This window comes from Nerophis lumbriciformis, linkage group LG38, assembly GCF_033978685.3.
Source record: "Nerophis lumbriciformis linkage group LG38, RoL_Nlum_v2.1, whole genome shotgun sequence".
NCBI classification, from domain to species: Eukaryota; Metazoa; Chordata; class Actinopteri; order Syngnathiformes; family Syngnathidae; genus Nerophis; species Nerophis lumbriciformis.
This window is the reverse complement of record NC_084585.2, coordinates 11,034,147-11,050,911: the sequence shown is the minus strand read 5'-3', so window position 1 is coordinate 11,050,911 and position 16,765 is coordinate 11,034,147. Positions and strand designations below refer to the sequence as shown.

At 38.3% G+C, this 16,765-nt stretch overlaps 1 protein-coding gene across 1 annotated transcript; it reads left to right on the top strand.

The window, feature by feature from the left end:
• Positions 1-607: 607 nt before the first annotated feature.
• On the top strand, positions 608-16,213 carry LOC133578356 (uncharacterized). Its single transcript, XM_061932720.1, has 6 exons — positions 608-636; positions 3,343-3,465; positions 3,533-3,616; positions 10,504-10,554; positions 10,640-10,678; positions 16,004-16,213. Exons 2-6 carry the CDS (start codon positions 3,349-3,351, stop codon positions 16,073-16,075), a joined length of 363 nt encoding a protein of 120 aa, XP_061788704.1. The 5' UTR covers positions 608-636; positions 3,343-3,348; the 3' UTR covers positions 16,076-16,213.
• Positions 16,214-16,765: the final 552 nt, after the last annotated feature.

Genomic DNA, 16,765 nt, shown 5'->3' with positions numbered 1-16,765 from the left:
AGGTTGGATGCATTACCGCATGTACCGTAACTCATGCTTGAGAGCGTGCGTGTTGCCATCGTGCAGCAGGTGAAGCTGCAAAGACATTCCAGGTGAGTTTTTTTGCCTTTTAAAAGACATTTAGTGCACGTGTCGTGTGTGTCACGCGGATGCTTTATGTGCGACGATCGCGCTAAAAGTGGACTCGTGGAGAGTTGGAGTTAACATTGATGGATGCAACACGTGCATGGAACTCTTTACTTATTGACGCTGCACTTTCAAACTTTCTTGTGCACTTTCAAATCAAATGGGACTTCTTTTTTTTTTTTTTTTTTGCTTGAAATTTGCGCCGAGATGCAAAAAGTACATTGAGGAGTACATTGACCGGACACGCACCCACGCAGGGGTCATTCTGCAGTGGGTGCAGACTGAAAACTTGTATTTGATTGATTTGACTTTCCTGTGCATTGATTGGTTGAGTTGGTAATTGTGTGGAATGTTTAATTAAACTTCATTTAAGATAGATAGGGGGTTTGATACATATGAATGTATGAATATTAAATTGATCTATGATGATAAATAATAAAAAAATATATTAATATCAAGTTTGTTTTTATAAACACAGGAGGAAAATCTACTCCCAAGTGGACCGGACTGGTAAAATCACAGCACGATAACTTAAAAATAAAGACAACTTCAGATTGTTTTCTGTCATGTCTGTATTATCATGTTTTGTTTTAAGTCATGTTTTGTTTAGTTTCTGTCTTTTTCACTCCCTTGTCTGGTCACCATAGCAACCATTGGTTTTCGCCTGTCACGTCACGCACCTGTTTCACGTTTTGAGTCACGCACCTGCTTTCACTAATCATGTCCATAGTATTTAAGTTCAGTGTTTTTCAGTTTGTCTGTCTGACGACCTCGCACCCCATATCGCACCCCATATATGCTTCTGCACACCCTTATGATCCTTGCTGCTCCTTTTTCATGCCGTTTCCATGCCAAGTAAGGTTTTGTTTCTCAAGCCACAGTTAATGTTTTGTTTAATTGTTCATAGTTTATTCTCCGCCACTGTGCGCGCTTTTTGTTTGATCTTTTTTTTTGTATTTATAGTTAATAAATAAATCATGTACCTTGGTTCCCGTCTCGCCCGTGCCAACTTTCCGCTGCATCCCGGAAAAGCAAACAACCAAGATCAAGTCTTGACAGTTTTCTTTGTTTAAAAAATAGAACAAGCACATTCTGAAAATGTACAAATCATAATAATGTTTTTTTTTTTTACACTTACATGTTGCGGTTAATAGTATTCTATCTTTATTTGTCGTTATTCATACTTTCTGAATAAATTATGTGACAATGTTCATCTCATTGGTATTGATTTTCAATCTATCAAGATAAAAAAATAATATCAAAATCAAATTACAGGATGTTACCATACCATACCATACCAACTTTATTTATAAAGCCCTTTAAAGGGCTGTACACCACAAATAAATACAGGCAAAGGACAGACTAAAAAATAACATTTAAAACAGAGGTAAAATACACATAGAAAAAAAAGTTAAAGTTAAAGTTAAAGTACCAATGATTGTCACACACACACTAGGTGTGGCGAAATTATTCTCTGCATTTGACCCATCACCCTTGATCACCCCCTGGGAGGTGAGGGGAGCAGTGGGCAGCAGCGGTGGCTGCGCCCGGGAATCATTTTGGTGATTTAACCCCCAATTCCAACCCTTGATGCTGAGTGCCAAGCAGGGAGGTAATGGGTCCCATTTTTATAGTCTTTGGTATGACTCGGCCGGGATTTGAACTCCCAACCTACCGATCTCAGGACGGACACTCTAACCACTAGGCCACTGAGTAGGTAAGCAACTACAAATCATCTTAAGAGCAATTTGCTAGATTAAAAAGCGGTTAAAAAGTTAAAAACAGTTTAAACAGGTCAAAGTGGGTTAAAAGCCAGTGAGTAAAAATGGGTTTTAAGAAGGGTCTTAAAAGTAGCCAAAAAAGGGGCCTGTCTCACATGGAGAGGTAGATCGTTCCAGAGTTTGAGACCCGCAACAAAGTACATAAATGTTATTTATGTAGTTTGCTAATTTTCCTCGACTGGAAATGATGTAGCGACCAACTGAAGTTACTGACAGTGGTTTTCTGAAGTGTTTCTGGTGATATCCTTTACACACTGATGCAGTATGGTCACGGGCAGTGATTTCTCCAGATTCTCTGAACCTTTTGATGATATTACGGACCGTAGATGGTAAAATCCCTAAATTCCTTGCAATAGCTCGTTGAGAAATGTTGTTCTTAAACTGTTCGACAATTTGCTCACGCATTTGTTCACAAAGTGGCGACCCTCGCCCCCATCCGTGTTTGTGAATGACTGAGCATTTCATGAAAGCTGCTTTTATACCCAATCATGGCACCCACCTGTTCCCAATTAGCCTGTTCACCTGTGGGGTGTTCCAAATAAGTGTTCGATGAGCATTCCTCCACTTCCTCAGTCTGTTTTGCCACTTGTGCCAGCTTTTTTGAAACATGTTGCAGGCCTCAAACTCCAAATGAGCTAATATTTGCAAAAATTAATGAAGTTTTCCAGTTTGAACGTTAAGTATCTTGTCTTTGCAGTCTATTCAATTGAATGTAGGTTGAAAAGGATTAGCTAATCATTGTATTCTGTTTTTAATTACGATTTACACAACGTGCCAACTTCACTGGTTTTGGGGTTTGTATTTTTATCTCATTAATTTGTTTTGTCTTGTTGTCCCCTGTTCTTTAGCCTCATTTAGGTCCTTTTGTCTGATCAGTATTAGCACGCTAACTTAAATCTGCATGGTGAGCATCATTTCGGTGTCGCTTACATAAAGTAATGTTGAATTGTTTTAGTTCCTTCGTTCCCTAAAGGCAACGCGGTAGGTAATGGTCCCTAACTTTTTGGCTAAGCTGTCTGTCATGATGCCACGCCCCTCTCAGTTGATGACACGTCTCTCATGCTACATTTGTGCCAAAAATCTGAATCTGAAAAGAAAGATCTAAAACTGAAAACTAGATATATGAAACATGTAAATAATTTGATTAGGATAATTACCAGAAATGATGAGTGAAAGCGATCAGATCAACATCATGGAAGACATCATGTTCTTGTTCTGCAGCAAACCTGTGCACACTGAAAGAAGAGTGCCTTTGCTGGTGGCGTATAAGCAATGCACTCTATTTTGACTTGTTTTTACTTCACTTTTTAATACTAAAATATCAAAACAATTCACATCTCGTATACAAACTTGAATGATTCACTTTGCAAGTGTAAGAAGAAGTCAGGCAGTAAATACTTGGCAGGAATAAACATGTGAAGGTGTTCCTCTGCAGGCGGAGATGAGCAGCAGCAGCGGGACCAGAGAGTCGCCCCCTCCCCAGCCAGGCGGCCCCCAACTGCCCGCTGAGGAGCCTCAGCAGCGCAGGGGCCGAGGTCGTCCACGTAAACAACAGCAGGTGGGCCTGAAAGCCTCATTGAGCTCATTTGGACTCCTTCTAGATTGTATGAAATGTTTCTGGACAGGAACCTGTCGGACCGCCCACGGCAAAGAGACCGAGAGGACGACCGAAGGGCAGCAAGAACAAAGGGACAAAAAGCGCACTTAAGGTTATCTATTGGTTATTTTTAAAAGCAACATATTAATATATATATATATATATATATATTATTTTTTTAATTTATTTTTTTAATAATTACTCAAATTTGTTGTGTCTTGATGCTGTTTCGAAGTGCTCATAGTAAACACTACTGTGTGTGTAGCTTTAATGCTAATTAGCTGCCTCCAAGTAGCACTATTATTAGAGATGTCCGATAATATCGGACTGCCGATATTATCGGCCGATAAATGCTTAAAATTTAATATCGGAAATTATCGGTATCGGTTTCAAAAGGTAAAATGTATGACTTTTTAAAACGCCGCTGTGTACACGGACGTAGGGAGAAGTACAGAGCGCCAATAAACCTTAAAGGCACTGCCTTTGCGTGCCGGCCCAATCACATAATATCTACGGCTTTTCACACACACACACGTGAATGCAAGACATACTTGGTCAACAGCCATACAGGTCACACTGAGGGTGGCCGTATAAACAACTTTAACACTGTTACAAATATGCGCCACACTGTGAACCCACACCAAACAAGAATGACAAACACATTTCGGGAGAACATCCGCACCGTAACACAATATAAACACAACAGAACATATACCCAAAACCCCTTGCAGCACTAATATCGGATTTCGGGAAAAAAGCTATTATTATGCACTTGATCCACTTTGGTCATATACACTGTAATACACGTCATATGTCACATACAACAACTTAACATTAAGAAAATGGGACAGGACGACACACACATTATCAACACTAGCATAGCTAGGTGAGCTACATGCTAATATTCCATTTTGACATCATGCTAGGTTTGTAACGCTACCACAGCTATGTGAGCTACATGCTAACATTACATTTTAAGATCATGCTAGGCTAGCAACACGAGCATAGACATGTGAGTTGTATGCTAGCATTGCATTTTAACATCATGCTAGGTTAGCAACTCTGGCATAGCCTTGTGAGCTACATGCTAACATTACATTTTAAAATCACGCTAGGTTAGCAATACTAGCTTTCCCATGTGAGCTATTGATTGATTGATTGAAACTTTTATTAATAGATTTCACAGTTCAGTACATATTCCGTAAAATTGACCACTAAATGGTAACACCCGAATAAGTTTTTCAACTTGTTTAAGTCAGGGTCCACGTTAATCAATTCATGGTACAAATATATATACTGTCAGCATAATACAGTCATCACACAAGTTAATCATCAGAGTATATACATTGAATTATTTACATTATTTACAATCCGGGGGGTGGAATGAGGAGGGTTTGGGTGATATCAGCACTTCAGTCATCAACAATTGCATCATCAGAGAAATGGGCATTGAAACAGTGTGGGTCTGACTTGGTAGCATATGTACAGTGAGCAGAGAACATAGTGAATTCAGATAGCATAAGAACAAGTATATACATTAGAAGTACATTTGATTATTTACATTTGGTTATTTACAATCCGGGGAGGTGGGATGTGGAAGGGGGAGGGTGTTAGTCAAGGGTTGAAGTTGCCTGGAGGTGTTGTTTTAGTGCGGTTTTGAAGGAGGCTAGAGATGCACATATAAGTCTTATAATGAAGGCAACACATGATGTAAGTGTCTATATTAGCTATAATAGCCTACTATCAAAATGACTATGTGTCGCAGGCTGAGGCAAAACTTTGTTGTCAGAAATGTTGAAATGTATTATTTATTCTACACATTTTTGCAACATCAAATCAAATCAAATCAACTTTATTTATAAAGCACATTTAAAATTTACCACAGGGGTAGCCAAAGTGCTGTACAATGAGCAGGTTAAAAGATAAAACGAGTACCGAGCAAACACAACACAACACAAACAGAACACGATAAAAAATAAATAATTAAAATAGAATTAATAAAAACATAAAAACATAAAAACAGGATCACAGCAGGTGTATTATGGGGCGCCATTGCAGGATGGATATCACTCAGTGTTAAAAGCCATGGAATAAAAGTATGTTTTTAAGAGAGATTTAAAAACAGGAAAAGAGGAGGCTTGTCTAACACTCAGGGGTAGGTCGTTCCAGAGCTTGGGAGCAGCAACGGCGAAAGCTCTGTCACCTCTAAGCTTCAGCCTTGTGTCAGGGACCGTCAACAGCAGCTGATCGGCTGATCTTAAGGATCGGGTGGGGCAGTAAGGCTGAAGGAGGTCGGAGAGATAGGTTGGCGCGAGGTTGTTTAGACATTTAAAAACAAATAAAAGGAGTTTAAAATGTATTCGGTAACGCACAGGGAGCCAGTGAAGGGACGCTAAAATAGGGGTGATGTGCTCACGTCTGCGGGTCTGTGTTAGCAGACGAGCAGCAGAGTTCTGCACGAGCTGCAGGCGGGCGAGGGAGGCCTGGCTAATGCCTACATACAGGGCATTACAGTAATCAAGACGAGTCGAGATAAAAGCGTGGATTAATTTCTCAAGATCATGTCTTGATAGAAGCGGTTTCACTTTCGCTATTTGGCGTAATTGATAAAAGCTTTTTTGAACGACGCTGCTGATTTGTTTTTCGAATTTAAAATCTGAGTCAAACTTTACCCCCAGGTTTGTGACAGAGTCGCTGAGATACGGGGTCAGAGTGCCGAGGTCAACGTTGGGGGAGGGAGAGCGACTTGGACCGAACAACATCACTTCTGTTTTGTCTTCATTTAGGCTCAGGAAGTTAGCTGAAAGCCAGACTTTGATGTCGTGCAGGCAGTCAATAAGACTTTGAACCGTGTTATTTTGTGCCATGGGAAAATAAATCTGGCAATCATTGGCATAAAAATGAAATGCAATACTGTACTTCCTAAAAATAGAACCAAGGGGGAGAAGGTAAAGCGCAAATAAAATTGGGGCAAGGATTGAGCCCTGGGGGACCCCATGTGGTAAAGGAGCTGTGGACGACATAAAACTGTCTACTTTTACACAAAAACTCCTGTCGGTTAGGTACGACCGGAACCAGTTGACATTAGAAACCATTAGTAAATCAGAGGCTACTCAGAAGGTGAGATAACTCCTGGAAATTACTGGCTTTTAACGGCCAAAGGTATGGATGTGTGTGTCCAAGTTAAAGGAAATGGCAAGCTGTCTTCTTTTAATAGATTTATTACAATCTTTGGCAAGCTAGGTAATATTTGCTGGGGTCTGGAACAACATGGCACACAAACAACTATCTGAAATGCAGCCAATATTACATACAGATAATGTGTCATGAGACATGCAAAAGTAAATAATATACAAAGAGTATAAAAGTAAAGGATATTAAATGAGCTCAAATATACCTACAAATGAGGCATAATGATGCAATATGTAGATACAGCTAGCCTAAATAGCATGTTAGCATTGATACAGTCATGCAGTGACCAAATATGCCTGATTAGCACTCCAACGAGTCAATAACATCAACAAAGTTCACCTTTGTGCATTCACGCACAGCATAAAACTTTTGGTGGACAAAATGAGACAAAGAAGGAGTGGAAGATTTTAAACAAACTGTTGCGTCACAGTCCACACTGGTGAGTTCAAGAACCGCCGAAATTAGTAGGACAAAACCATGTTCACCAAATACTGTCATCAGTGAAGCATACGCACAAACATATTAAACAGTGGGCTTTCTAACAATTGGGAATGTTTGTGTCATGTTTGTCCTCAAACAAAAAACATACTAAAACAAAAAATTATTTTTCCCACCGAAATCTTTTTCCATTTTCAATCCTTTTTTAAAAATGCTCCAGGGAGCCACTCAGGCAGCACTAAAGGGCCGCATGCGGCTCGAGAGCCGCGGGTTGCTGACCCCCGTGCTAGGTGTACAACACTAGCATAGCTATATCTATGTGAGGTACTTGCTAACACTACATTATAACATCATTCTTGGTTTGCAACACTAGCGCAGCTATGTGATTTACATACTAACATTACACTTTAACATCGGGTTAGGTTAGCAACACTAGCTAAGAAGAATCAGAATCAGAATCAGCTTTATTGTCATTACGCAAGGTAACGAGATTGAGGCCATTCCATACAGTGCGATGTGTGCATGCTAGAAAAACAATGTGCAAATATATAAAAATATAAAAAATGTAGAAGTGCAATGAATATGGTGTGAAATGAATATATACATGACAAAACAAAACAAAAACAGGGTGGTTGGTGGAATGGGTTATTACACCGAAGAGAAGGCAGTTATGAGGGACAATAGGGCAGTCCGTTCAGGATGGTTATGGCCCTGGGGAAGAAGCTGTTCTTTAGCCTGTTTGTTTTGGTTTTAATGCACCTGTAGCGCTTCCCAGAGGGCAGCTATGTTAAGTTAAAGTTAAAGTACCAATGATTGTCACACACACACACACTAGGTGTGGTGAAATTATTCAGCTATTTGCTAATATTACATATTAACATCATGCTTGGTTAGCAACAACTCCCACGTCTGTAACGGTACGTTGGCAGAGCTTTATTTTAACATATGTAGTAAAGCCTGTTTTATAATTCTTTTTTTAAAAAGTGGTGGGAATGTTCAGGGAACAGCCTCATCCATCTAGGGCAGGGGTGGACAATTCATTTTTCCCGGGGGCAGCATGAGCAACCCGAGCACTGCTGGAGGGCCACATCGACAATATTTCAATTAAATTTTGCTCAATATTATTTTTGATATACCGTAAGATTTAAAAAAAAAAAATAATAATAATATTAATAATAATTAATAATAATAATAATACTTTAATTTAACCTAACTTAACTTAATACCAAAAGCAGATTGCTTTTGATGGTTTTATTTTTAACACTGTCTTACACTACACTTCCTGATGTATAACACAATGCAAAAATGTCAATTTCTGCACAGGGTTAATTTAAAGTTTATCAATCAATCAATCAATCTTTATTTATATAGCCCTAAATCACAAGTGTCTCAAAGGGCTGCACAAGCCACAACGACATCCTCGGTACAAAGCCCACATACGGGCAAGGAAAAACTCACCCCAGTGGGACGTCGATGTGAATGACTATGAGAAACCTTGGAGAGGACCGCAAATGTGGGTAACCCCCCCCTCCTCTAGGGGAGACCGAAAGCAATGGATGTCGAGTGGGTCTGACATAATATTGTGAGAGTCCAGTCCATAGTGGATCCAACATAATAGTAAGAGTCCAGTCCATAGTGGGGCCAGCAGGACACCATCCCGAGCGGAGACGGGTCAGCAGCGCAGAGATGTTCCCAGCCGATGCACAGGCGAGCGGTCCACCCGACTCTGGACAGCCAGCACTTCATCCATGGCCACCGGACCTGTGCCCCCCCCCCTCAAGGAAAAGGGGAGCAGAGGAGAAAAGAAAAGAAACGGCAGATCAACTGGTCTAACAGGGGGGCTATTTAAAGGCTAGAGTATACAAATGAGTTTTAAGATGGGACTTAAATGCTTCTACTGAGGTAGCATCTCTAATTGTTACCGGGAGGGCATTCCATAGTACTGGAGCCCGAATAGAAAACGCTCTATAGCCCGCAGACTTTTTTTGGGCTCTGGGAATCACTAATAAGCCGGAGTTCTTTGAACGCAGATTTCTTGCCGGGACATATGGTACAATGCAATCGACAAGATAGGACGGAGCTAGACCGTGTAGTATTTTATACGTAAGTAGTAAAACCTTAAAGTCACATCTTAAGTGCACAGGAAGCCAGTGCAGGTGAGCCAGTATAGGCGTAATATGATCAAACTTTCTTGTTCTTGTCAAAAGTCTAGCAGCCGCATTTTGTACCAACTGTAATTTTTTTAATGCTAGACATAGGGAGACCCGAAAATAATACGTTACAGTAGTCGAGACGAGACGTAACGAACGCATGAATAATGATCTCAGCGTCGCTAGTAGATAAAATAGAACGAATTTTAGCGATATTACGGAGATGAAAGAAGGTCGTTTTAGTAACACTCTTAATGTGTGATTCAAAGGAGAGAGTTGGGTCGAAGATAATACCCAGATTCTTTACTGATTCGCCTTGTGTAATTGTTTGGTTGTCAAATGTTAAGGTGGTATTATTAAATAAATGTCGGTGTTTAGCAGGACCGATAATCAGCATTTCCGTTTTCTTGGCGTTGAGTTGCAAGAAGTTAGCGGACATCCATTGTTTAATTTCATTAAGACACGCCTCCAGCTGACTACAATCCGGCGTGTTGGTCAGCTTTAGGGGCATGTAGAGTTGGGTGTCATCAGCATAACAGTGAAAGCTATCCTGCATCCTCTTTAAAAGTCCAACATTTTTCCCCGTCAGATTTGAACAACCATCTGTTGTCACACCTGCCAGCTTGTCCCATTTCAGTCCTAACATGTCCAAACACGAATTTACCTATGTGAACAAGTCATTACCTGTGGTTGTCCCTTTTAATTGACTGCATGGTTGCCAGCTCTTCCGTGATTTGAAAGTCTGCAGTTATCCCACGTAAGAAGATGAGCAGCTGGGCGGTGTCACGTACATCACAGCTCTCATCCAAAGCCAGCGAAAAACAGTCAAAGTTGGCCGTTCTGTTCTTCAGCTGAGCCTCCAAATTACAGGTGTTGTGCCGGATAATGCAGCCCCAGCATAGAATGCACCCCCTGACGGGAGTGTTATATCAACTAAAGCCCACACTTAAATTTTCCACGTGCAAGATTGAATCTATTTAAAAAAGTTATTTAATAAGAAGCCAAAAGTGCAAAAACAATAATGTTCGTGTTGGAGGAGTTGTGAATGAATGAAATATGAAATCCGTGCTGCAGTCTGCAAGTGTACCTAATGTTGTGGTCCAGCAGCGACTGCAGCACGGATTTCATATTTCATTCACATGGAGGATTCAGCATGGCTACTACTAAGATGAACACGTCATCAGTGGGTGTGTTGATGTTAGCGCGTGTTCTGTCTCAGAAAGTGGAGCCGGCTGGACAAAGACGACCTCGTGGGAGACCAAGAAAATGGGTATGCAGCAACATACTCAAACGCACGTGAAGACAATGCCTCATTTCTCCTAATTTTCTTTGGGGTTTTTTGTTTCTCTGTCAAGCTGCAGAAGTTGGTTGCAAACGCCAGTGAAGAGCAGGAGGTGAGAATATTGTTTGACTCATTTCAAAATCCATACTTCATCAAACAGTCCCATCTAAAGTCTGTTCAAGTCTAATGTATGTGATGATGCTTCATAAATGGACAAAAGTCTTGCTTCCAAACCTAATCTGAGTCTGCATCTTCTCAAGACATTTTGCATAATTCCTTGTTTTTTGGAAGTGTTTGGAAAACGTCCATTTCTGTTCGCATTGCACAAAGCAAAGTTCATAAAGTAACTTTCTGGTTTACCAAGTACCACCACAGAAAAAACTTGGCTCTCCAAATACCAAATTACAGTAGCATACTAGGCCTAAGTATTGATTAAAAACAAGGCAGAGGTTTTATTTAACAAGTACATTTAATATTTTGGACAGTGTAAAATTACACACAATTTGAACAGTAACATAGTGTTTAAATATGGGAAGGTAAAACACTGTACTTTAATCAAGTGATTCTTTGGCGTACCACTAGGTGGCGCCTGCGTACCACTAGTGATACACGTACCACAGTTGAGAATCAGTGATCTAGAACTTTTTGGAGAAAAAAAACATATTGTTGTTTAATATTTTGAAAGTAAAAATAAGAACATCATGAGATTTTGTTCACATGTTGAAAATAAAAATAATATGAATAATGGGATTTTCGTTCACATTTTGAAAATAAGAAATAATCAAAAAAACATCATTTTATTACATTTCGGGAAAAAATAAAAACATATTTTAAAATTTTTAAAAATGTAATTAGAATAGTATAGGGTATGTTGAGATTTTTTTTAAATAAATTAAAATACATGGAAAAAATTATAAAACGTGTTTTGCATTTTGAGGAAGAGTAAGCTAAAATGATGAGATTTTTTTTTTAATTTAAAAATATTGCAAATATGAGAGGTTTATTATGAAAATAAAAAAGAAAAGGGGTCTGTTTTGCATATTTGAAATATGAAATACAAATCGTAAAAAACTAAAATATGTACATTTGTCTATGCATTTTGACAATTAGAAATGTAAAAATATATATATATACAAATGTGAATTTTTTCGCATTTTGAAAACGAAGCATTATTAAGAAAGCAAACATACAATGTGAATTTTGTAGAAAATCTACATCTCGCTCAAGACTAAGCTAAAAAGCACATACATTTTTTTTTGCAAAAATCCATATTTTGCATCCTTTTGAAGTCTTGAAAGACAATGTTTTGCAGCATTTTGAAGGCTGCTGGCACTTTCTAGCGTCATCTAGAACATTCTGCAACATTCTAATCCAGCGTGCATCAAGAAGGTTGGGTATTGAGAAGGTGCATGAGTCATTCTGGAGGTTTAGTCAAAGTGCAGACTGAGGAGGGTAAGATTGTTCTTTCGGATTATTGTGAATGAAAGAGGGAACTTGCTAACAGCACGCTTGGGATTTAAGAGATGCGTTGTGAAGAAATGAAACCGTTGAGAAAGACATCCTTTACACGCACAAAAAGGGGAAGAATGACTCAAAGAAAAAACATTTTCTTACTCCTCATGTCTTGGTTTCCTGATATAACCGACGTCTCACTCATACTCTAGCAGCTCATTCTGGTGTTTTTGTAATGATGGTTGACGTGATGATCGTTAACGTGATGATTGTTACTGTGATGATTGTTAATGTGATGATTAACGCGAGAATTGTTGACGTGATGATTGTTAACGTGATGATTGTTAACATGATACATGTTGACATGATGATTAAAGTGATGATTATTGACGTGATGGTTGTTCACGTGATAATTGGTGACACGATGATTGTTAATGTGATGATTAACGCGAGGATTTTTGACGTGATGATTGTTAACATGATACATGGTGACATGATGATTAAAGTGATGATTGTTCACGTGATAATTGGTGACATGATGATTGTTAATGTGATGATTATCAACATGATGATTGTTGACATGATGGTTGACATGATGATTAACGTAATGATTGTTAATGTGATGATTGTTGACGTGAGGATTGCTGACATGATGACTGTTAACGTGATGATTGTTCAAATGATGATTGTTGACATGATGCTTAAAGTGATGATTGTTAACGTGATAATAGGTGACATGATTGTTGACGTGATGATTGTTGACGTGATGTGATGATTGTTCATGTGATGATTGTTGGCGTGATGATTGTTCATTGTTAACGTGATGATTGTTGGCGTGATGACTGATAACGTGGTGATTGTTGACATGAAGATTGTTATTGTGGTGATTGTTGACGTTATGATTGATGATTGTTGATGTGATGATTGATGATTGTTATCATGATGATTGTCGATATGATGATTGTTAACGTGATGATTGTTAACATGATGATTGTTGACGTGATGATTGTTGACATGATGATTGTTAACATGATGGTTGTTAACAGGATGATTGTTGACGTGATAATTGGTAATATGAAGATTGTTGACGTGATGATTGTTAATGTGATGATTAACGCGAGGATTTTTGACGTGATGATTGTTTACATGATACATGTTGACATGATGATTAAAGTGATGATTGTTCACGTGATAATTGGTGACATGATGATTGTCAAGGTGATGATTATCAACATGATGATTGTTGACATGATGGTTGACATGATGATTAACGTAATGATTGTTTATGTGATGATTGTTGACGTGAGGATTGCTGACATGATGACTGTTAACGTGATGATTGTTCAAATGATGATTGTTGACATGATGCTTAAAGTGATGATTGTTAACGTGATAATAGGTGACATGATTGTTGACGTGATGATTGTTGACGTGACGTGATGATTGTTCATGTGATGATTGTTGGCATGATGATTGTTCATTGTTAACGTGATGATTGTTGGCGTGATGACTGATAACGTGGTGATTGTTGACATGAAGATTGTTATTGTGATGATTGTCGACGTTATGATTGATGATTGTTGATGTGATGATTGATGATTGTTATCATGATGATTGTCGATATGATGATTGTTGACGTGATAATTGTTAACCTGATGATTGTTGACGTGATGATTGGTAATATGAAGATCGTTGACATGATGATTGCTAACATAACGATTGATGATTGTTTAAGTGATCATTGTTAACGTGATGATTGTTGATGTGATGATTTTTACCATAATGATTGATGATTGTTGACGTGATGATTGTTAACATGATGGTTGTTGATTTGATGATTGTTAACGTGATGGTTGATGATTGTTGACGTGATGATCGTTAACGTGATGATTGTTGACGTGATAATTGGTAATATGAAGATTGTTGACGTGATGATTGTTAATGTGATGATTAACGCGAGGATTTTTGACGTGATGATTGTTAACATGATACATGTTGACATGATGATTAAAGTGATGATTGTTCACGTGATAATTGGTGACATGATGATTGTTAATGTGATGATTATTAACATGATGATTGTTGACATGATGGTTGACATGATGATTAACGTAATGATTGTTAATGTGATGATTGTTGACGTGAGGGTTGCTGACATGATGATTGTTAACGTGATGATTGTTCAAATGATGATTGTTGACATGATGCTTAAAGTGATGATTGTTAACGTGATAATAGGTGACATGATTGTTGACGTGATGATTGTTGACGTGACGTGATGATTGTTCATGTGATGATTGTTGGCATGATGATTGTTCATTGTTAACGTGATGATTGTTGGCGTGATGACTGATAACGTGGTGATTGTTGACATGAAGATTGTTATTGTGATGATTGTTGACGTTATGATTGATGATTGTTGATGTGATGATTGATGATTGTTATCATGATGATTGTCGATATGATGATTGTTGACGTGATAATTGTTAACCTGATGATTGTTGACGTGATGATTGGTAATATGAAGATCGTTGACATGATGATTGCTAACATAACGATTGATGATTGTTTAAGTGATCGTTGTTAACGTGATGATTGTTGATATGATGATTTTTACCATGATGATTGATGATTGTTGACGTCATGATTGTTAACATGATGGTTGTTGATTTGATGATTGTTAACGTGATGGTTGATGATTGTTGACGTGATGATCGTTAACGTGATGATTGTTCAAATGATGATTGTTGACATGATGCTTAAAGTGATGATTTTTAACGTGATAATAGGTGACATGATTGTTGACGTGATGATTGTTGACGTGACGTGATGATTGTTCATGTGATGATTGTTGGCATGATGATTGTTCATTGTTAATGTGATGATTGTTGGCGTGATGACTGATAACGTGGTGATTGTTGACATGAAGATTGTTATTGTGATGATTGTTGACGTTATGATTGATGATTGTTGATGTGATGATTGATGATTGTTATGATGATGATTGTCGATATGATGATTGTTGACGTGATAATTGTTAACCTGATGATTGTTGACGTGATGATTAGTAATATGAAGATCGTTGACATGATGATTGCTAACATAACGATTGATGATTGTTTAAGTGATCGTTGTTAACGTGATGATTGTTGATATGATGATTTTTACCATGATGATTGATGATTGTTGACGTGATGATTGTTAACATGATGGTTGTTGATTTGATGATTGTTAACGTGATGGTTGATGATTGTTGACGTGATGATCGTTAACGTGATGATTGTTGACGTGATAATTGATGACTTGGCGGTTGCTGATGTGAAGATTGTTAACCTGAAGATTGTTGACGTGATAATTATTAATATGGTGATTGTTGACATGATGGTTGTTGATGTGATGGTTGTTAACATGATGGTTGTTGATGTGATAATTGATGATTGTTGATATGATGATTGTTGACGTGATGACTGTTAACGCAATGATTGTTGAGGTGATGAACAACACCAATTCATCCCGCAGCGTCAGTTCTGCCCACCAAAAGTGGCCCATTCGGCTAACACATGTGTTGCCATGACGATGTTGACGTGGTGATTGATGATTGTTGATGTGATGATTATTAAAATGATAATTGTTGACGTGATGATTGTTCACGTGATGAATGATGATTTTTAACATGATGATTGTTGACGTGATAACTAATGATTCTTGATGGGATGATTGTTACCGTGATGATTGTTGACATGATTATTGTTCATGTGATGATTGTTAACGTGGTAACTGTTGATGTGATGATTGTTCACATAATGGTTGACATGATTGTTGAAGTGATGATTGTTCTCGTAATGATTGTTAACACAATTGTTAACATGATTGCTGACGTGATGATGATTGACTATTGTTGACGTGATGATAGTTAACATTATGATTGTTTTTGTGACGACTGTTGACATGGTAATTGTTGATGTGACAATGGCGGTTGTTGCAGGTGATGTCAGAAGAACGCGAGACAGGAGGACCCGCTCAGTCTGAGCCGTCATGTGCGCTTGAAGGCTGCTAGTGAAGAAGCATGAGCAGTACATACTGTACCTCAAGGTTTGTCTTAAAACTGAAGAAATCAAATATGTGGCCAGAAGTAATTGGGAAGTTCTTGCCAAGACTTTAATGAGAAAATGAAATAAAAGTCATCAGTCTTCAACCTTTTTACTGTTTTTAAATTCCATATTAAACAACATAGCAAACTAATCTTTGTTAATTGTTATGAGGAGCATATGTATTACAGTAAATGTTGGATTTGTTTGAAAATTTGCATAGTGGCTTTCACAGGCCATGTTTGGTCCACGCACCACTGGTTATTGTAGTGTCAATATTACTACTATATTATTTCTTCTTATGTACTGTAGTTGGATCAGTCGATGTCCGGTTGGAAAGTCATGAACCGGTTGCTTGTAGATCTACTACAAAATATGGCTGCTCTTATCTAGCGAGATTTCTGTGATGACGTAATACGAGAGTATCGTTGTCGTTTGCGACTGATGACACAGCAACATAGCAGATAGCGCGGAAAAAGTTTACCAACAATGCACCCCCGAATATTAAATCTAAAGTGTCGTAAACGTTTGGATTTTTTTTTTTTTTTTTTAAAGAATGGTCAGCTGTATATTAGTATGGCCATTTGTAATGTTTGAAAAGCAGCAATAAAATATGACTATTCTGAGCACACACCAGTTGTGACGGCATGAAGACAGAG

What these genes read in the sequence shown, in the direction of transcription:
- LOC133578356 (XM_061932720.1), top strand. Translation starts at nt 3,349, where the DNA reads ATGAGCAGCAGCAGCGGGACCAGAGAGTCGCCCCCTCCCCAGCCAGGC. An exon ending in GTCCACGTAAACAACAGCAG is followed by an intron (nt 3,466 to 3,532) that starts GTGGGCCTGAAA and finishes GTTTCTGGACAG; the next exon opens with GAACCTGTCGGACCGCCCAC. An exon ending in GGACAAAAAGCGCACTTAAG is followed by an intron (nt 3,617 to 10,503) that starts GTTATCTATTGG and finishes GTTCTGTCTCAG; the next exon opens with AAAGTGGAGCCGGCTGGACA.